Source organism: Apteryx mantelli, chromosome 4 (genome assembly GCF_036417845.1).
Source record: "Apteryx mantelli isolate bAptMan1 chromosome 4, bAptMan1.hap1, whole genome shotgun sequence".
Taxonomy (NCBI): domain Eukaryota; kingdom Metazoa; phylum Chordata; class Aves; order Apterygiformes; family Apterygidae; genus Apteryx; species Apteryx mantelli.
In genome coordinates this window covers 31,013,495-31,036,053 of record NC_089981.1, presented here as the reverse complement: position 1 = coordinate 31,036,053, position 22,559 = coordinate 31,013,495, and the positions used below count along the sequence as shown (strand labels likewise).

Genomic DNA, 22,559 nt, shown 5'->3' with positions numbered 1-22,559 from the left:
TTGCACAGAAGGGAACTGCTGAGTCCTGGAAGATAGGAGTGAAAGAGTGACCAAAGCTGAGCAGGTACCTTGCACTTGAACAAGAGTGATGTGGGTTCTGGTCCCTCTTTCAGAGTCTTCTGTATTTTACCACCTTATTAGATTAAAATACAGAAACTGGCCTTAGAGGAGGCCTAGAACATACATTCTTCCAGACAACCCTTTTCCACCTTCAGAACAACCTAACCATCAGTTATGCTCCCTCTTCTGCTCTTGTTCTCCCTCTTTCAGTTAATGTAGAAATACTTTATGCACAGAAGTGCAACTTCAGCTTGAAAGCAGAGAGTGCCCCTCCAACAACACTAAAAAAGCTTATCACCTTAAATTCATATTGCAGGTGAAGAGACTCTTCTAAGAAGGAGAAAAAACAATCCCCACAGGCACAGAAGTGCATCAAACCTAGACCTTTCACTTTCTGGGTGAATAATGACGGAGAAATTGAGTCAGACAGATCATCACCTTTTTGTCTTCCCGCAATGTTTGAAGAAAAGTAAGTCTACTTATTTGGGACAAAAGCTGTAAGCGCACACGGTGGGGCTTAAGGTTGTGGATCCTAAGCAGATGGAGATACTTTTTTCCAGCTCTGAGTAATACACAGGACTGGGAATGAAGAATGGCACTAAAACTCACCCCTGTCCTTAGTGTTCCCTGTTGATTAGGCAGCTCTGCTTGGTAGTTTCAGCTGTACAAGGAAACTAAAGATCAAACGCTTGCTTCTCAATTCATTCCAGTAATGCAGTGGCTAAAAATGTTGATCAGTGGCACTTTAGATGCCTATACTTTTGACTGGTTCAAAGTCCTGCATTGAAACTCCTGCATTAAAGGATTATAACAAAAATAAGTTTATAACACTAGATCTCAAAAGCTTCCCAAATGCAGTTGTTTTTTGTAATTAAGAGTTTAATTTCAACCATTTTAACATTTCACTAGCTTTTTGTTAGATTTTAACAAAAATATTCTGTTGAAAATTGTACTACACCCAGCTGCAAAATCATCATGAAAATGTTCAGCACAACAATATTAAAGTGAAGGTACACTTTGCCATTTTGAGTTAGGTACAGCATTTTCCTGACCCGCTGCTGTTAATCATTTCAAGTGTATGTTTACATGGCTGTTTTTGCCAACCCACTTTCAGCTGTCACCAGCCTCCACAGAAAATAATAATAAACACTGAGTACACCCACAAGGAGGTAACTGAGAGTGGGTTAGATGCATAGAGAGGTCTGGAAGTTCCAAGAACATAAAACCATACAGCCTTCCTAATTTTTGCCAAACATGTCATAATTTGGCCCAACAACAACATACAGTGTTGATTTTCAGGTGCATGTTTTATTGTGGATCATAACAAAGGTTTCAGGAAAAAGCATAGGAAAAAAATCAGTGATGGAGTGTCTCTTATTTACACAGTACATAAAATATATTTTGTGAAAGCTATTAACTCTGCAGCTGAAGGCAAGGCAGCTTAATTTTGATTAACCAGTATTTTCAGATACACACTTTAAGCAAATTTTGCAAGTCTTTATTGTGCATTGGTTTTTAATGAGTTTGATCTTGAGATTTAGAATCAAATATTTAAATGACACTAAAGTGTTGCAGTGTGTAATATTAAACAGAAAAAAATCTCTTACTATTTTAAATAGAAATAGGCACACAGAATATATCATCAAAATACAAAAGATTAGCCCTAGTAAATGTTTAATGACTCAAATCTCTTTGGAAAATCTGTGGATGCTGAAGTATGCATAATTTTAGTGTCACTATCTGCTTGTAACAGACTTTTTCGTGTGACACTTAAAATTAGTTTAAAATAATGTATTTTTTTTTAAGTTTCTACAAAGAATTTCTTCTGCCTTTAACTGTACATTAACTGTAAAGAGGAAACCCACACTAATTCTCATAGTAAAATGACAAAAGTCCGTTAGGTAACAGTGAAGAAAATCTTGCAAGAGATCTCCAAGGCACTGTTCTTTTTTTGAGTGCTTGTCAAACACACAGGCAATGCATGAAGACTGTTTTGATAGGACAAGAATAATAAAAAGTAGACCTAAAGCTAATATATAGTATATTAAATATAATATATATCTTTCTCTCTAATGAAATAAAACCTATCAGTTTTAGAAGCCATTCTGGTTTACAACATTGTCTTGGCATAAGGTGTTTGCTAAATTAGCCTGAAATACGACTTTAAAAACATAGTTCACAAAAACACGTACGAACAAAGGTCAACCAAGTAGCATTTATCTCAGTCAACGTAGTTTGCCTGAATGTAAACTATACCCAAATACTGTAACGCTCTGTAAAACAGAAGGGACCAAACGCTCTGTTGATGTCATGCCATTGATTTACATGGAGATATGCCAACAAGCAACTTGGTCCAGAGTCAACAGAAGTAGATTAGGACCTTATCCAGCATTTGCTGGTCCACTCAAGTGTCTGAACTTTGTGGCTGCAAGGGCTGCTGTTTCCCCTAAAACAGGGAGATATCTACAGACCATGAAATGGCTAAAACCAGGTATTCTGCAGTCATCCTTTTCAATAACAGACTTAGTGAGTCCATAACTCCCTCTCAACTATAGAGCAAACCAGTTATGGGCTCAATATGTGTGTCTCAGGTAAAATTATGCAAGGATTCCTTTGACACCTTTTCCTGGGGCCTGTTCTTTATGGTGACTAAACGCCAGTGAGCTGGGAAAGAAATTTGAAAGGAGCTGACCTTAAGATACTAGGATTTTAGATAACTATTTTGACAATCTCTTTTTTGATGTACTACAAAAATCTGTAGCTCCTCTGAAAAAAACAATTGCATGTGGTTGACAATCTCCTGGGATCCGTCAACAGGCAGAGGATGCCTGTCTCCAGAGGTTGTCACCACACAGCTGCTATAGCAAATGGATGGATTAGAAATCACAGAAGCAGAGAGAACCCTGTTCATCTGGCAGTTTTATAATGCCCTGATGGCAGAAATGTTTATTGTCTTTTTGACCTTCATGACAGGCTAATATTCCGCCAGTCTTCTGTGGGCTCAACAACCTGTGGGCCTCCATGAGACAGAACACCACAAAGAAGCACATTGGTTAGGTGGGTCAGACCCAGAGATCATCATGGGATCTTAAGGCAGTGGCCTGGACTCAAGCCATCTGGCTTTAAGAACCAAGCCAAAGCACGAAGAGAGCAGCCTCAAGATCAGAGGCTGCCTCTGTGGCCAGAGGAGAAACAGGCCTCTCCAGGTGACTGTTCAGATCTTATGTGGGCTAAATCCATTGATTTTGATAACATTTATAGTAATTATAAATAAGACCAAGATTGACCTGAAACTTAAACAACTTCTATCCTAACAGAAAGAGTGAGGCAAATTCTGCATTCAAACGTACATTCATACACACTGCTGTGTATCAAGAATAAAAGCATCCTAGGTGTCAGCAGAATTTGGTCCAGCTAGGATAACATTTCACTTCCCTGAAGGAAACTGCTGGCCTACACTGAGTGTTGAAGAGCAAACTGTCTATAGTATTATTCTGTATTTCTATAATATACTATACCAAAGCAATAAATATTAGATATAATCTGTATGTTAGTTTTTGTATTTATCTGATAGCTAGTTAAAACTGTACTGTCAAAAATATAAGCAGTGACCCACTCCTACATGGCAGCATGTACTACATTTAGTGTGCATGTGTTAAAACTATCACACGGGTTTATATTTAGATATGATACTCTTGTTTTTATAGCAGATTTTAGTTTACATGAATTCCTACCACAGGACAGATATTTGTGTAAAGGTTTGCATTTTGTTGAAATGTTGTATGGTTCTGCAAAATTGCACTTCAGCACAAGAATTTCACCATTTTGTCTCAGCTTTATGTTTTTTAAAGATGGAAAATGGAGTCTGACAGACTTCAGGATCTCCAGGTAATGTCATACCCATACAGTACAGGAATATGTATTTTCAGGTTCAAGCAAAAACCCAGTCTCACTGTTCCTAACCTCTTTCCTTTATATGAATAACTCTATTTAAAGAAGTGCACTCCTGAAAATGAGGACAATCAAAATATTTTGGCACTGCTGACGAGATGTGAAAAAGTATTTCAGCTGAGTATGATTTGCAGAAAAACCATCATACATTTGTTAATGAACTATTACAATTATTGCAGTCTAGGTTTGCAAGTGAACAACTTACATGCCAAACATTAAAATGATCTGATATTGCTGCTGGGATATACACAAGATGTTCTGTCTCACAATTTGGTTAAAAAATGCTTGGCAAATTCCTATTGTCTAGCTTCTCCAAAAGATCAATAATATAACAGACTAATGAAAACATATACTCATTTTCATTGAGGTCAAAATGTCCAATCATTTACCTCTGTAAAAGGCAAATAATTGTTCTTTTTTGCAACTCTAACTCTGGAAATTCAGTTAAAAAAATATGGAGGGATCCAAACATTTTAATGAAGATATTTAGAATGCGTATAACAATACAGATATTGATTTCTGGGTTCAGTGAACATCCAGGCTTATTGTCCTTTGAATTAAATATTGACCTTTCTTTTGCAAAAGCTGATATTTACTTCTCAGGAGAATAATTTCTACAGCCCCCCCCCCCCACCCCAGCAGAAGTCAATATCAACTTATTATTTAACATCAGTTAGTGTTCACCAAAGACAGAATGTGATTACTTGTCTTCACTCTACACTAATGTTGTGCTAGAAATTATGCAGTAAAAATATACAACCCCCCAAAAATACCCTGAAAATTTGAAAAATATATGAACAAGGTCAAGAGCTGACAGATTACTTTCTCTTTCATCTATAGCAGTTCAACCAAAGTTGGATGACTATTCAAAAGTCTCCTTCCTGCACTAAACGGCCCAAAGATTTCTGAACAGTCCAGTAATTTCTGCTTAAGGACTTTTTCCCTTACTGTGTAACTCAGGTACCCAGGAATCTGCGGTTGGAGGAGAGCACTTCTTTCAGAAAGGTATCTAATACTAGCATCAAGACCTCTAGCAAATGATTAACTTACTCCTCAACTTATGACAGTGTAGCTTCTGATGATTTACACTCAGGCCAGGCAGTCTCTATCAGCTTCTTTATGGAAACATGACTGGTGCTTGTTATTAGTCTGATGGAAGAATCAGTTCCCATTTCTCTTCTGTGTCTTTGTTAAAACTAAAACCAAAAAGATCACAGCTTATACTTGGTCAAGAACAGAACAAAAGTACTCCTTTTAGCTACTTAAAATGATCAAAGAAGCTTACACTTTAACAGAGTCTTTGCAGATGGGAGTAGTTTTTTTAGTAGACCTAAAAGCAGTGTTTTTGTATCTGAAATGCTACAGGAATGTTTCTGGAAAGTAAATCTTATTTTTTTGTGTTGGATATTATGCAGCAATATACATTCATCATAAAATCAACCAAAGGGACAGATTCTAAATCCCATTTAGTAATAAATCTAAACTTACAACCTGGTAATCCTGTGTTTCAACTACTAATAAGGAAAAGAGGCCACTCTTTTACTTTCTAACACTATGCCAATAATACAAACATTATAAGGAAACTGCATTATAGAGGTTTTCTTTCCTGAAATGTGTACTTCGCAGAAAAGATCTCTTCATTGAACAAAATCAAGTGAACAATCTGCAAAGTGTGCTTATGCTGAATGCTCAATAATATATATTTAAAGCAGAGCATCACATAATAGTAAGTCTGAAGGAATGAGTAGCCACTTCAGTTTGTACCCATAAAATTCAGGCCTAACAGCACTGGAAATACAAATTAATCAGGTTAAGTGCTTGAGAAAGCCCTTTCTTATTAGCTGTGATGTGAACAATAGTATTTAACTCTTTCTCCCTGTGCATATTTCTCACAAATAGAATGCAACCATCTTACCATGGATAGAAAATATCATTTTCTCCCTTTCTCCCCTCCCCAGATTAGAAAAAAAATATATGTAAAAAATATTAAAACAGATACTCAAAACAGAAACTTCCTATGATTGGCTTCAAAGCCTGATCTGAATTAAAGTTATTAAGTCTTTTTGGTTGTCTTTTTACCTACTACAGAACAGTGTGAAGACCGAGAGATTATTGAGACATGAATTCTCCCAGATGATACCCAGATAGATTCCTCTAAAGCTTTTTCTTCATAATTTAGATCAGTTTTACACAGTCTTAGTTTTAAATCTACTATGAAAATACTAGCACAAGAATAATCAATTAAAAATTCTTGAGATAAATGGTTTAGTTCCTTTTAGGATAAAGATGCACAGGAATACTGATGAAAAACATGCTAGCAATGATGCTTTCTTTGTTCTCTCCTTTGCTGTCCCAAATCAATTCTTCACTCCACATTCCTGTATTTGGTAAACAAATTGTACAGTACTCTCAGTGTAGACTTCAAGTCACAATTTACAATATCTAGAAAAAAGACAGGGAAAAACGTATTAGTAACTCCATATGCCCAATACATTTGCAGATAAAGTGTCCATTCTTCTCTCCCTTTCCTTGCTCAGATGCATATTCATAAAGATTACAATCACAAAGATAGTAAGAAGGAGGAGAAATATAAAGGACAGTTTTTAAACTGACAACTCAACCATAAGCTTTTCAACCACTTTTAGTTAAGGATACAAATGACTGTTAGTATTGAAGCAGAAATGTAACCAAGGTTTAGATGCCTACAGGAGATAAACTGTACCTAGGATTACATATATCTACAAAACTGAATCTTCAGTTGATTGTGGCTGAAAGGTAATGGTTTTGAAAAATCAGCAGGCAGCAACCAGTGAAATTATTCTCATAAGTAAGGATTGCAGGGCATGGCCCATTCTGGGCTATGACTTCCTTTTTTAGGCCTTATTTCAGCAAGATACTTAGAGGCAAGGTTAGGTTTTCTAAAGGATCTGAAGAAGTGCAAGTGCCCCGGAAGATACTTCTGAAAATGCTTTACGTTAGCTGATGTACATGGCTGAATCAGTCCTTAGACACTCAATATCTAAAGTAAAGGATTTATGTGAAACAAAAAGCTAATGAATACCTGCTGTTTCCAAGAGAAGTTGTTGAGAAAGTCAATATTATTTCACAAGAAATCTATAAAACAAACTGACATGAACTATTGCAAGAGTGTATGTTAGTGCTTCAAGGGATATTCACACCATCTCAAATAGGGGCTTTGAATTGCCATCAGAAAGGCTTCATCTCTCTCTCGGCTGTACAGGAACTTAAATCTCTTATTTTGGTCTTTGGAATTGACCACGAAGGTGTGAAGCAGATGGTGTGCAAGTACTCCTAGTATCTTTGGAGCCTGCAAGTAAACCTAGTAAACTGTACAATTACCAAATAGTTTTGCCATTATGTTTATCTACACTGATGTCTTCTCCCAGATCATGCTGGGGTTATACTTTGAAGAACCAATCTAATCAAAACTATGCATGGCATCCCAAGGTATGCAAACTGTGAAGGGCTAAAGGTATTAGTTATATGGCAAGTTGACATCCATGGGCAATGTAAGCCATTATAAAAATGTTTCATTTCCACAGGGAGAAACAATGAAACCTAGATTTTAAGAATGGGACTATGCACAGTCATGAAATGAGCAGGTGGGTTTTGTGGCTCTTGATACATCAGTTCAAAACCACTTGATGATAAAATGAAAACAAAATGCCAAAGCTACAGGAAGGGCATATTGCCCCACAACATCTTGCTATACCCTGCAATACTGTTTGTACACATCTAAGGAAGTTTCCTCTTTCTTGCCAGTAGCAAGTCACACAACTCCCTCATTTCCTAATAGATAAATTTGACAGTTTTTGCAAGGTTACCATAAGATTCCACTATGAAAACAGAATTCCACAGAAAGGGCTAAACTAAAAAGAAGCATACTCCCAAAGAAAGAAATACATGTTCAACAAACATGTATAACATTTTACTGGTTGCAATTTTGAAAAGGAGAAACTTAAGTTTGGCTTTGACGTACATGTTTCAAGAAGTCATCCAGAAAAGCTCAAACTGCAAATGAATTCATTATAGACTCAGTAGATTAATGTTCTGGCCATTTTTAAAATGAAAGGTCACAGAAAGCTTTTTAAAACCTTTTCAAATATATTGCAAATAATCCAAATAAACTGTTGACCTCATAAAAATCATCAGTTTTCATACTCAGTTATTTAACCACATTCTTTTTTGTACTAAATATGTTTTTCATATTCTGAAGCACTTTTCAGTGTTTTTTTCCTCAAGAACCCTCAGAGAAACAGCATAGGAATTTAAAGAGTATTTAGCATACGCATTTAGAGTAAGATCCTTTTCAATACTCTTTTGCTCACTGGAAATTTTAAGTATGGGCATTATGCCCAATGTAATAACACATAAAACAGATGTGTTTTTCCATTCACATTGGGCAGGAAGTTTCATATTAAGCATTTCAATAATTGCACAAGAAATGTCTTATATATGCTGAAATATCCTTATGGCTTGATTTATATTGGAAAAATTAGCTGTCCCCTAGAGCAATAAATACCTGAAAAATTAAATGCCATAAGAATTTTAAACCTCCATGGGGAGTAAGGGATCACAGATACTCTCTTTTTTACTTGGATCCCTAGATTTCACTATTTCCCCCTTCTCTCTTTGACTATTCCAAACATAAAAGTTAGTGATACAGTCACCATTGATGTAGTTAAAACAGGGTTGTGGATAAGAGCTCAAGCCATCAAAAGAAGTGAAAAAGTAGGCTGGGTAGATCCAAATTAAAGACATAGGCAGTGCAGGCTCAATCCTGAGACATGGTCACACCAGGCTTGGGTTTCTTGTTTTTGTTTTGTTTTGTTTTTAAAGTGTGTCTGCTGCTGTTATGATTTGGAGGTTGGGAGGGATGGAAAAGGAACAGAACAGCACAGAACTTGATTCAATGATGTGTGCCTGAATCTCCAGAGAGCCCTTAGGATTAGGAGTAAAACTTTGAGCATTAGCTTATGTTGATAACATATTTCTTACAAGTCCTCAGGGACTGACAATCAAGTCAATATCATGGTAGGAAAGGCCTGTGTGCACAGTAGAAGGTGAATCTGCAATAGGTCTTGAAAACTCATATATATATTAATTATTACGGCAATCAGGGGAAGCCCAGCTATTAATCCTGTTGGGAAGAGTGGAGCAGAAGTGGCAAGTCCAGTTCCTGTATGGTGAGAAGTGATAATTTCTCATGAGATGAACCACAAGAGTGCCCCATACATAACATGGTGAGTCAGGGTCCTATATTCAGTGTTTAGTCAAACAAATCCTACCCCGGCCATTCAAGACAGGAAGCCTTGCAACATTTGAAGAAGCATATCAGCCTTCTAAAACACTGAGCACTTCAAAATGTATCTTGCCTTTCTCTGTTGGATTGCCCTTTAACCTTCATTTTATTCTGCCATAACCCCATGAGATAAGATCTAGATTCACCCCAAAGTTTTAAGGAGATAGAAAAAAAAGTGGAATAGATACCTTCTGGTCTTGGCTTTGGTTTTTCCAACCCACCATCCTGCATTAGTTCAAATGCAAAGGATACATTAAGAACCTAGTAATATAATAAAGGTAGTCATTATTATCAACTATATACAATACAGTCTAAATTGTCAGAACAAGCTGTGTTTAAAGCTACAGACCCAGATACTTGGGAGGAGAAAGTAAACAGGGCTCAATATATAAATGGAAGATCTGGTCCATGGAATCTGGACAAATCATTGTGGATTGTCTTCTTTTTTGGGGGGTGGTGAAGGTGGTTTCAGAAATACAAAATAAATTGAAAAATAACACATGAATTAGTATTTCTCATAGATAAATTATTTAAAAATAAGAATAATCTGCCTCCCCCAAGTTTAAAAATTGGAACATGATCGCTCATGTGGTGCTCTTGTTTTGAACAGGCCTATTATCTGGATAGCAACAGAGGTTAGGGTAATGGTTGATCTTAAAATGATACAGAGTATGTATATGACTTCATGCTTCCAAATAACATGAAACCTTTCAAAGTCAAATTCTTGAATTTTGGGCTCAAAAAATCTTTTTTTTTCCTGTCATCAATTCATGTGTATAATTCCTTATGCACTTACCAAACAGTAAGTCTGGCTCGATGACAGCATCACACAATGGCTGCCAAAATTAGTTAATACTTTCTAGACACCCCATAATTAATATAATTTCCCCTTTATTCTGGGGAAGCATTAACACTGAGATCTTAAAAATGCTTGGAAATGATTACCAGTACAGTCCTCTTTTGATTTTAGCTATTTACACCAAACTTACACAGGAAAGTTTGTATTGTCCCTGTACTGCTGGACGTTTGTTTCTTTATTTGTTTTCAACAGAAAAATGAAATCCAATTACCTTTTGTTCAAAACTATCAGGAGTCAAGAAAAAGCTGTGCAGAGGAACAAAATAGCCTTCAAGGAGACCCATTAGCAGGACTAAGTACACACCATCTGCAAACTGTAAAAAAGACATTTCTCAGTACACTGTCTGAATGAACATCTTGTTGCTTTGCTTAATGCACAAAATATATATTGTCTAATTCAGAAAAGTCAACAAACTACCAATACAAATATTTTAAACTTCAACAAAAAGATCTCAGCTAACCCCACATACCTTTTATTTAGTTAGTACATTGTGTTGTGCCCTCATGAAAACTGACCTCACGCTAAAATACACATGAAGAACAAAGTTCCTGGAAAGACAGGTGGTCAGAGGGTTTCATCTACACCCTTGCTTTCATTTATATCCTGTTTGCTTAGTTGTGGGGAATCAGAACAGCCACCTTTCCAGCCATCAAATAGCATGCATTCCCTGAGGTGAGAAAAGCAGAATGACGGTGCAGTTTCGCAACTGCACTGAAATTCAGTATGTTGAAGGAAATAAGGGGACAAAGAACCATGTTCTCTCAAGTACTCCAAGCCTGTGTGAATCTAATTTTCAGTATATGCAATTACAAATGGAAGATAACTAATTGCTATGATGCATGCTCAGTTCAATCTAAAAAATAGCAACATCCATGGATATTTTGTAAACAGCATCTCACTCTTTTACTATGGCATCAGGTCTGCCAGTGCACTGAGAAATCCTCACAATCCAACTCTGTTTATCTATTTCTTTAGGTTATCTGAAGCAACTCATCATCCCCCTGAAGTAGTTCATTTTCTCTCTACCGATGGAAATACAATCAATCTCTCATCTTAGCGAATGCTGTTTTGGATGAATGATTAAGGGGTTTCTAGGCACATCTGAATATGTTTTTTCCAAAAGTAAACAATACAATAAGCAGGCAGAGTGAATACCTTTCTGAAAGACCCTGCACATTCCTTCCATCTAAATCTTAATTGTACCTTTGAAAAATCTCTTTATATTGGATGGATAGCTATTCAAATAAACCAAAGGTTCTTAATAATATGAATAAAGACATAAAATAAAGCCTGTCTTGAAGACACCTGGGGTTTTTTTTTTTTGATAGGGCCGATACCATCCTTCCTGTCTGATCTTGTAATTTTCTTACGATAACTGCTGCATTTGTTCACATGGGGATGTATTAATACAGCAGGGTGTAAGTTATTTCTTTTAGCTCCTTTCCAGCCAATTTAGCAACTGAGAACAAGAAAGAAGACCATATACCAAATTATTTTTGTGGTGAAATCAAGCCTGCAGCCCAGCTGTACAGCTACCTATACACTTGAGTAGCTTTAGTCTCATGAACATATCTCACTGAATAGTCATTGTAATCCCATGAGATTACTTGCTTCTGTAAAGGTAGGCAGGAAACAACTGCTCAACTTGAAGTTGGACCAAACCAAGTGCACAGAGTTCTTTCCCGACCAAAACTGGCACAAGTTCTTCTTACAGCACTTAGCAGCATAAAGAAGTAGCATCTGTTAATTATGCTAATGGAAGTACAAAACTGTTTTAGAGTAATGCAGCTGTCCTTATGATTTCTCTGCTTAATAGGTGAGGTTTTCTTCTTGTGAACTTACTCAGAATTAAAGGATTTCCAGTTGAAATAACAACTTAGAACCCAATCAGCAGTAATTCAATGAAATTTCTGGATAAAGGTGGGGGCATAGCGTGTAACACAGTGCAACTATCCCTCCCCTTTAACAAAGGCTATAAAATCCTACCTGGGTCTCCAGTTCAGTGACCTCCAAATTCAATTTATTGAGATGCTTGTTCACAAATGTGATGAGAGTCTGAAACATGAGAACAAGTTAGTCAGGGCCTACTTAGTAGGGTAGCAGTTCCATGGAGTACAAACTCCAGTCAGAAGAGAACCTGCACAAGCAAAGAGGCTGCAGTACAATTTTGAAAAACTGAAATGTGATATTAAAAAAATCAATTTTTTCAAGAATGAAGAGCAGAAATGTAATAAACATGATGCAAATAAATAAAAAACATATTGTTAAAAAATAATTCTTCAAAAAAGCTTGTAGCAGACTGTAGAGAACTAGGTAATTGGACTCCACTCAAATCTGACAGCAGCCAAAATGCTCAAGGTCAGACCCCTGGCAGTTGTAAACTGGATACCTCTTTGGAATCAGTAAACTAAATCTACCAGTTGAGTTCTATTCAGCATACATTATATGAGAACTTCTTTATGATGGAAACTTTGACAACTACATCTTGTTCTGTGTTCCAAAGTTAAGTTCATGCTGCTAAACATAGTAAAAAGTAACATTATAATCATGGATAAGGTATTTTCATTTTCAGCCTAAAGCATAATTGTATTTAACATATGCAAACCATGTCAACATATATTCTACATACACTACATATATATATACACACACGTAAATATGCACACACAAAGCATGCACATGTGCATGGACATGCACACATTACATATTTTAGAAATAAAAAGCTTCTAACCTTTTTCACAACGTTGAGCTTGTCTGGAGCATGGTCAAATAAAGTGTCAAATGCATCTCGTTCTGAAAAACATTTAGAGATGTTAATATACTGAGCAGCAGTTGTCTGACTGCATAATAAACACTTATTAAAGAGCACAATTGTTGAAGACAGAGTCAGCAAAAGGTTTCAATATACTCTTTGTATTCCAAGTACTATATATTTTGCACATTTCTCTCTTGCTATAAGCTGTTATTAACTTATTCTCTATTATTTGCAGAAAGCATCATTTTCCAGTAGGATTTGGAATACCTAATAACCCTGTTTCTCAAAAATTAACAAAGAAAAGTATCTTTATACATAAAACCTTGCACAGCCAGATACAGGGAGCTAAGAAACCAAATAATTTTCTGCAGAAGACCATGAGTTTACTTCTAGAGTCACAACATCTGGAGAGGAAATTTTTCCCTGTGGGCCACAGTATGCATGTAATGATGAGCTGACTGCATTTGTGGTTAGCTATACTGTATTATTAACCACCTCAAGCAAGCTTTTGATTTCACAACTGCAATATGATCTTTGGGTAGATGGTTTGGGGCCATTTCGATATGCACTTTAGGACATATCAGCAGGACAGCTGGTCAGGCGACCTACGGTAGGACCGCTACAGTAGTACTATGTCCATCTTCTAGAGAGGGAAAAAAAAAAAGAGCGAGCAAGCCTGAATCTTTTCTGTGCAATTTCCATTTGGACAGTCTCCTGAGTGATACAGAATGACTCCACAAAAAGCTACATTCATATTCGTCAAAAAAAAATACTAGAATAGATCCAAAGGCATCTGTAGAAGATAGACATTACACAAAGCAAGACTCTGCTCAGGGACGGCAGGGGAAAAGGTGTCATGCATGCAGTCTTTTAAATTAGCTGTAAGACAGCTATTGCAATGAAATAATTAGCAAATGCTAAATTCTTGGTGGGATTCTGCCTAAGTTCCTCAGACAAATGTTTTCTGTTGGCCAGGCATTTAGCCAGGCTCAGTACTAGCCAATAAGAAGTACTAGGCATGGGAACTTGTACTGAATTTAGATCTGCTGAATAATGATCCAAACTCAATATGGTGTAAGCAGGTAATGTATGCAAGAATGGCAACAAGTTCACCAGCTGGTTTATCATAAGATCATTTTGTATTATGTTGGGAACTTGTGACCATTAATACTATTACAGTAATGTTCTAGAGGTTAAACTACAAAGCAAGCGCCTGTAAATTAAATCGTGCTGAAAAGCACTAAAATATGTTTTAGAGATGGCAAGACTGGTTTTGATGCTTTTTCCTTTTGTTAACCACCACAAGAGTCTGCAGTGTATATATATATGTGTGTGTGTGTGTGTATTTTTATATATTTATATATACATATACATATATATAAAAAATATATAAATACACACACACACACGCACACACACTGTATTTATGTATATGCCAGGGCAAACAGAAATCATCTGCTTCCTTGCAGTTTGATCAAAGTGTCTACCTGTACCAGAACTAATGTATACTTTGGCTGCCTGAAGAAAAAGATAATAATCAAATGAACTTACCATGCCTTCCTGATAATGCCCTACAAAAAAAAAGCAAAACATAGTTATATATAATTCACTTACATACATTGTGCTGCTAAAGAAAACAGCACATGTGGCCATATCTTTGGCTTGGTGAAAACTGGACTAGATCCACGGAATTAAGAGAACGTTCATCAAGTTGCTCTAACTGAGAATCTGAATTGGTCTCGAGTCAGTCAGCATAATATCTCTTGGCTTCACTAAAGTCTCATGGTGAGATCAGATCTCAGATTTCCTACTACTGAACCAAATCAACACACCTTGCCTACGTGAAGAAGGCTTTTTCATGTTTATTTTATAACAACTTTTTTCTTTTCATTAAAGATGCAGTTACCACATCAACTGCAACACAATTCCACCCAAAACAATGCTTGGACTAGGTTCTGAAGAACTGCAGTGTTTTGCTCTGCTTGATACCTCATATAAATATTAAATCCGTAAAGATTAATAAGAAGTCAATCATCTGGACTCTCTCCATTCTATTAAAAACTAGGATATTCCACTATTGCTTTCTGTTGGCTTTGAGTAACTTTTCCTCTATAGATTGTCCAGTGAGATGGTATGTACAGGGCTTACTACTGTCACTTTACATCTCCAAAGTCCAAATGGCTAACAAAATATTAATTGTGTTATATTCCTTTCTGAAATAATCTAGTTGTTCGTTATCAAATAAATATCAACATAAAAGAATAAGACACATCTTTCTGGTTTGTTTGAAGGACTTTTGAATACAATACTGTGTTTATGTTATTTGAAATGTCGCAAAATAAATTTCTTTCCATATAGAAATTTTGTATGTCTTTACTGCCTTCTCATTTATCCCGGTCTCCTGCTTTTAGTTCCCCAGCTCTGCACTTCCCCACCCTTTTTTATTTTTAGAAGCATGTTTGCAGCTCTTGCAAAGGCTAAAATATAATAATCACTGGCTGATGCATCATCTTCCCTGGAACCCCAATACCAAAATCTAAATATCAGCAAATGGTTGAATTTCTGAGACACATCTGTGTTCAATTACTGAACTGCTGGCAAGAGTGGTGTTGACATACTCAGTGTTACCAGTTATTTCCTCTTGGATTTGTCGAGACTGGAGGATTCCTTCTCGTTTCTGGAAAAAATAAAAAGTGACATTTTTCTCAGTAAAGTTTAATGCTTTGAGTACTGTAAAATTTATTTGTGATCTACACGTCATCTGATAAGAAACTTGCAAAATAAGAACTTTTTTTTTCAAACTTACTGCAATATATTATTTCACCTTGCAAATATTTCAGAAAACTCTATTGTACAATAAGAAACTTGAAACTCCACCTGTACAAGGAAGTATTTCTTTCCATTGTTCTTAACTGACTTTTCTTTCAAAGGCCCCAATTCAGCAAGACATCTGAAACACCTAAGCACATATGTAAGTATTTTAGTAGAGGTATGTCTTGGTGAGTTGAACTAAGCCTTGTATTTCAATGAACAGCAAGGCAGATGGTGCCAAGGCTTCATCTTTGGCAAATTCTCCCTCCCCCCACCCCTAGCTATCTGTTCTTTCTGCCCTGTTCATGCACTTTCTTTTCTGCCTCAGCAATTTCCTTTTTTGACTTCTCTCCACATAAAGGGCTAAATTGGTTGTGAAGGAAAACCAAAATGGAAGATAATCCATTCACAGCCTGATCCAGACCCCAGCCATGTTGGTGGTAATATATCCACTGACACCAATGCCCTTTTGATACCAGAAGCCTCTTGTATGTGAAGGTTAGTGGCCTGTGCCTAGAAGCAGTACACAAAATAGCAGAAGCCAACTCGAATGGTCGCCATTTGAGTCAGCTGGAAAATGAAGGAGCTGAAGCATTTGACATTGCTTCCAGCGTGCTGATCACAGTCATCTGCTGGTGGTGTACCTACTGCACATATGTTTTGCCTCTGTGTGTGTTCTCTCTGTTAATTCTGCTCACTGGAATTAGTCAAATTTTGCAATACAAAGAGAATAGTCAGGCAAATGCTGACGACTGCATGTAAAGTCTAGACATTAGGCAATTATTCAAGATTCTTCACTCCTTGTCATACAAGAAAATGAGAAAAATAAATTTATGCTGGTCCTAGACTTGCCTTCTACATGGAAAAGAGAAAAAGAAAATAACCTTTTGGAAAAGTCCTTAATGCAAACAACTTTTTCTATAAAAAGGGAGGTAAGAGACCAGATGGCTCCTTCTCCAGCAATGAGGCACATGAACTGGGGCTGTTGTATTTTCCTGCCTTCGTGAAGATAACACGTCCCTCCAGCAGAGGCAGTCCTGGGTTTAGAGGTGCATGATGGGCTGACAATTTGGCCTGGCTCAATCTATTACTTCTATACTACATCAATAAAATATATGAGGATCAAACTTACTTTCTATAGGAAAGCCATATGGCACCTTTGGGTCACTCACTCCAGACTGGCACTGGAGTTATCCAAACTGTCCTTTCAGCTAAATGATAATCTGGGGGGTTTTCCCTCTACATTTGTTAAAAGCCTGTTACTAAATAACTTGCATATTGTTAAATATGCATTCAGGGAGGAGCTTTAAACACTATGAAGACAGAGTGGAATCCAGAGTTACATACTAAAAGAGGGAGTGGCTGTTTCAGCAGAGTGGCTGCTGACACCTTTTCCCTCACACACCTTTAAAGTTTAACGAAAAACTGCATCATTTAGGGCTATCTTCATCTCCACCTTCTGCAGACAACAACAAGCATTTGCTCTCAGAGTTACGATCTAGTTCATGCTAACTCAAGTTAAAATTACTTTTTTTTTCCCTTTGCTCCAGGGTGAAAGGAAACTTTTATTGACTCCTGATGATGAGTCTGATGTGCTGATGATGCACTGTGCAGAAAAAGCCCTGTCCCTCTACTTTTCTAGAGGGGATTAGCACCATAGCAGTGGCAACTGTTCTTCTCAGTGCAACAATCTGCTGATATGGGAGAAGAAAAAGGTTTCTAATACTCCGCCTTCCCTCTGCAAACAAGGAATGTGGCCTAAAACATTCTCTAGTATTGTTAAAGAGCAAACATTTTACTTCTTGATAATCCGGTATTAATATCAATGGGAATTCTGCACGTCAATCCTACTGTCATTGACAGAAAAAGACAAAACATCAAGCCCTAGTTTTATGCTTGGCATCTGATCACCACCATTAATGGAATTTCCACATTGCCCAAATAGCACATTCATCCACTGGACACTTATTTGATCAGCATGTATCAAGAGTGACTTTCCTATGCTTCTGATTTGTAACAAGAATGGTGAAAAAGTCCCAACGACAACCACCAGAGAATGGACGTCAGAAACACTAGTCTAAACACCCTTTCCGCTGCTTCCTATACATCCTTTGCGCTTTAAAAACACTGTCTCAAAACTGACCCCAACACTGATGTCACTTGTTTTAATGTCACTTGAAGCTTGTTTTAAATTAGACACAATATTCCCCCAAATCCAAAGAAATGCTACTGAGGAGTGAAAGACTGTCCAGAGATGTTCCTTAGAGATAACAAGTGGCTATAAGTGAAATAACAAATGATAAAAATAAGCACCTAGTGTCTTAAGTTCACTGAGAAATGAGGCATGAAACAACAGATTTTCTTTTAAAAAGAAAGCCTGGATACTCATTCCAGTGTCCACAGAAGACTGTATTTGGGTAGGCTCGCCACTATTCCCCCTGTAGCTGAGAGAGTCCATTAAAGGCAATGCAAGGTCTTCCTAATCACTTCTCGTTTTCATTTGGTGACTGCCCCTAGAACAAAATGATATACCTGAAAGCTGGGTAATACGTGTGGAAATGGGAAGCGCATTGGCAGTTTTCTGCAACAGGCGGCCAGCTGTTTAAGTTTCCACACAAAGTCCCACTCATAAAAAAATCCCTCCCACTGATTGAATAGGTATGTATTGTTGCGATCCATTTAGTCTGGTGAACCATGTTTTATAATTGCCCACCAAGATGAAAAGCAGAAGCATTCTGGAAGTCCAAAGAACAAATACATTTGTCACAGACTCAAAAAAAATCTCCTGGGAACCTGGAGGCAACGCTATTCAAAACTATTTCAGACCTTCCCAGAACTTCCAGAGAGACAGTGTGCCCAGTGCTCTCAGATAAAGCTTGGGAGGTATACCTTTTTTCTGCTCCCATTAATTTCCTAGCCTTCCTTTACAGTAGTTAGTGCACTTAAGAAATGCTGTTCCAGTGCTCAAAATATGCTAAAGCCATTTTGGCTGCTCTGCAAATGCACAAGAATTATTATGCGCTCTCACCCCCAGTTCTAGCACACAAGCAAATTATTATTTAAGCATTTGTGTATGGTACAAAAAATAAAAAAAAAAAAACAAGAGGCAAAATGATGGCAAGATCCAGCTCTCCATAAAAGTTCTCATTGGTTTCAGTAGAAATGATCAAATAGAGCCCAGGCTCTGTTCAAAGTTTTTTATTCTGTCAGTATAGAAGGAAAGCAAAGTAATATAACAAAATAACCACAAAAGGTCCAAGTATCACAATTTTTCCCAAATCAGCTTATAACCCAGACTTCATATGACTCTCATGGTTAACTGCTTTTGTACAAAACAGCCAAAAGAAACACAAGCTTTCATAAGAACCATGTTGGTTACCTGTTGGGCATGAAATACGTTTCAGAAATATCTTTGTTTCTGTTTCAATAAACTATATCCAGCCAACATGGCAACCCTCACATTTTATGTGTTTCTAAATCTGACAAAATTATGAAATGCATTAAGGTAGTCTTCCTGTACTTTGCTCTTTGATTTCTCTCCCTCTACTATGCACTCTATCTTTATCAAATCATATACAGGAGAATTTAAAACCAGATACCACATAGTCTATTGAACTTCCCTAGGCAAGATCTTATTTTACAGACTATATCAGGCAGGGTTTGGAACATCAGACTTGCAAGCTTAAAAAGTAAATTAGGCTTTTGGTCCTGCTGATTGTTGATTAAAACTTTCATTGAGTTCAAAGAGTACGTGATGAATAATATAGAACCAGTCCCACAGGATATGAAAGACAGATTAAAAAAAAAAACCACTCTTTAAAATAAAAATTTTCTCAGACACAATTACAATAAGAATACTGTCCCCCAACCTCAGTTAATGGGAATCAGCATAGCCTTGGAGTTCCAATGATTGGCTTTCATCAAGGATCTGGGTCTGCAGGGCGAAATCTTCTGCAACATTACTTAGATTTTATTCTGGTGCAACTGCTTTCTCTGCAATACACTGGCGCCTGAGCTACAGCTGTGTAGCTAAGAGGCAAACAGTGAGCCAGATTCTCCCACTACTTATTGTTTTTAAATTAGTTTATCTTTACTGATTTCAGTGGATTTGCTGTTGAACTACATTAGCCTATTAAACAAGAAGAGAATTATGTCCATTGATTTCAATGGGAATTTTGTCTGGACATAGGGAGAGACAGCAGAATGCAAGATGTGATTTTTTTTTTTTTTTTTTTACGTACGCATTCTTCTTTTTGTTTAGCTTCTTTTCCCAAAGATGCCCTGACTGCTGTACTCTTGACTTCTTAGGCTGATTTTGGTAGAACTTGGAGAAAAACAAGTGTGATTAATATATTTACAATATCCAAAAGAAACTGCTTGGAAATTATTTTCATCTGAAGCCTTAGACAAATTAAGTGCAGATTTGCTGGGGTTCTCTTTCGTCCTATGTGGACAAACCCACCAAGCGGAATTTGAGAGTAAATGAATTGAATATCAGGCTTCAGCAATACATCTAGGAGACAGAGATTCTCCTTCAAATTTTTCCCACAGCAAATTACCTAATTCCAAAACTTGTCTGATGCGAACGCTGGAAAGCAGTGGTTAGTTTCTGAGTTCTGTCCCACAGATTTTCAATCATGTACAACCTGAGTAATAGCTCTTAGCACCAGACACTTCAGGGCTACTTTGGTTAAAAGACAAAAGTGGACAAGAAAATAAAGAGTTGCAGTGTGAAAAATAACGGTAGAGTTAGTTACAGTGTGAAAAATGAAGGCAGAGTTAGCTGGAGAGAAAGAAAACCAAATTAAATGGGAAGAGGACAAACAAGATAAAGCAAACACAAATCCAACTGAAAGAAAAACGACAAACAGAATAACATGAAGAGTTTGAATGGATGAGACTCTAATAAGGAGACTGACTGGCAAAAAAATGTAGTTGATGCATTTTTTGCATGCTTATGAGAAAGCCAACACTGTAATCAGACTAAGTTAGCATGCATAAGGCTGAAAAAGAACATTTAGTCACCTAACATGAATCTGAATGTAATAAACAGTGACAATTCATCACTCAGGGCCAAGGATAATTTGAATCTCCACACAAGTGAGAAGACCGTCAAAAATAGAAAAAATAATAATTCTAGAGATCATACTGGCTGATAAATAAATACATTCCAACAATAACAATGCTTCATATATTTTTAATGTCAGAGTCTGGCCACTTCTCTATCAAAAAAAGATATTCTGAGCCACAGCTTAAACTAGGAAAGCACTTCTGCCTTTTTCTAGTTGAAGCATTTCAGCAGACAAGACATAAATGTGTGTTTCTTGTCAGCCAAAAAGATACACATGCATGCATGAGCAAACACAAACTCTGCCAGGAGCTGCTTAACACCTCTCTTACCTGCACAACAACCACCTGAATGGACACATGATCTGGGAGTCTGATTGGAGCTCGAAAATACTGTGATAATGCAACCAGAAGATGAAGTATTGCTACAAGGCTTTTAGCATGAACAGCTGAAACAGATGATTAAAAGCACAAGTTACAAATTGCAAAATAACTAGGGCAAATATTTTTGCTTTTCAGGATGCAGGGGGTTATAGGACTCTCATCCTCTTGCTGCCTGGAGCCAGAGGGCATTTTTAAGGCACCTCTCCTTTATGCGTCTCCTCCGGCTCAGCGGGTCATGTGGATGCAGTTCACTGAGTAGTATGTGTCAGTACCACAGTGGTAGCTTTTGCAACATGTCTGGATGCCTTAGGTTTGTGTAGAGGGAAATCTAAACCTAATCCAAAAGCCAAATTTCACGAACGGCAGCTTAAAGTGCTGTCTATGCAGTCTCCTTGCTGTTCCTTTATTCCCTTTATTTCAGTAAGGATTTATGGACTATCAGAAAGATATTTTCATATTCATAACATGCACTTATTCGTTTTTAAGTGTCACAATGTCTGCACAATGATAAACGAGCCTATTTTGGCAGAAGCCTTAAGCAATAACTTACTAAACTCAATGACTCAAACATTCCTCATGAAGTTGTTATAGTTCTTGTTATTGAAGCTTTTTCACAGCAGGTTTCATATGGGTAGTTAACACTAACACGACTTACAAGATATCAAAAGCCATTCTGTGGGAAATCTTTAATCAAGTATCAAACCACTGGCATAAAAGTGAATCTTATTTCTGATTTTTAGTACTTCCTTTCTTTTCTTCCCCCCCCTTTTTTTAAATTTTCTTTATTTATAGACCTTCCAAAAGAAGTTTTCTGAAAAAATGTTTGATAGGTACAGTATGGTTCACTTACGCTTTTTGTACACAAAGTAACCAATAACTACTACTTTACTTCACTCGTAAAGCAGCAAGATTCACTAATATAACCTTTTTCTTCATTTTCCAGTCCAAGTCTCAACTATGCAGTGGAGATTTCTCCACCTACCCATACCCATAAAATGCGGCATTGCTTGCAAATTTTGCTGGGTCAGGGATGAGGTGCTTCAGCAGAACACTACAAAGATGTCTGTCTGCCTAGCATCAGTGTGTGCTACAGCTGGCTCCAGCTGCTGCTCTTTCTTTAGCTTTAGCTAAATTTTAGCTCTCAAACACATGTAAAACATTAAACTAAAACTAGAAGTTAAATTGTCAGGCCCCTCCAAACACCCTACATCCAGCTGCACAACAGAGAATGGAAAAAAAAAATGGGGGGAGATTGGAGAGAGAAGGGGACAGAAAACTCAGTGGGACCACATGAAGGGGAAAGTCAGCCATGCCTAAAGTTCACTCTTCCTCCCTGGAGCTATTTCTCT

The 22,559-nt window shown here is 37.1% G+C and overlaps 1 protein-coding gene across 2 annotated transcripts in view; it reads right to left on the bottom strand.

Annotated features, from left to right (window-relative positions):
- Positions 1-6,259: 6,259 nt before the first annotated feature.
- The window catches only part of PARVA (parvin alpha), a 65,390-nt gene continuing 49,090 nt past the window's right edge, over positions 6,260-22,559 (bottom strand). The window contains exons 6-13 of one of the 2 annotated variants that reach the window (XM_067296141.1): positions 21,160-21,275; positions 15,567-15,625; positions 14,500-14,519; positions 12,925-12,986; positions 12,180-12,248; positions 10,405-10,506; positions 9,523-9,595; positions 6,260-6,453 (exon numbers count right to left, since the gene is read on the bottom strand). In XM_067296141.1, the coding sequence (XP_067152242.1) occupies positions 6,377-6,453; positions 9,523-9,595; positions 10,405-10,506; positions 12,180-12,248; positions 12,925-12,986; positions 14,500-14,519; positions 15,567-15,625; positions 21,160-21,275 (578 nt within the window). In that variant the 3' untranslated portion in view covers positions 6,260-6,376. The remainder of the gene's footprint in view (positions 6,454-9,522; positions 9,596-10,404; positions 10,507-12,179; positions 12,249-12,924; positions 12,987-14,499; positions 14,520-15,566; positions 15,626-21,159; positions 21,276-22,559) is intronic. The other variant, XM_067296142.1, reaches the window with a different exon arrangement.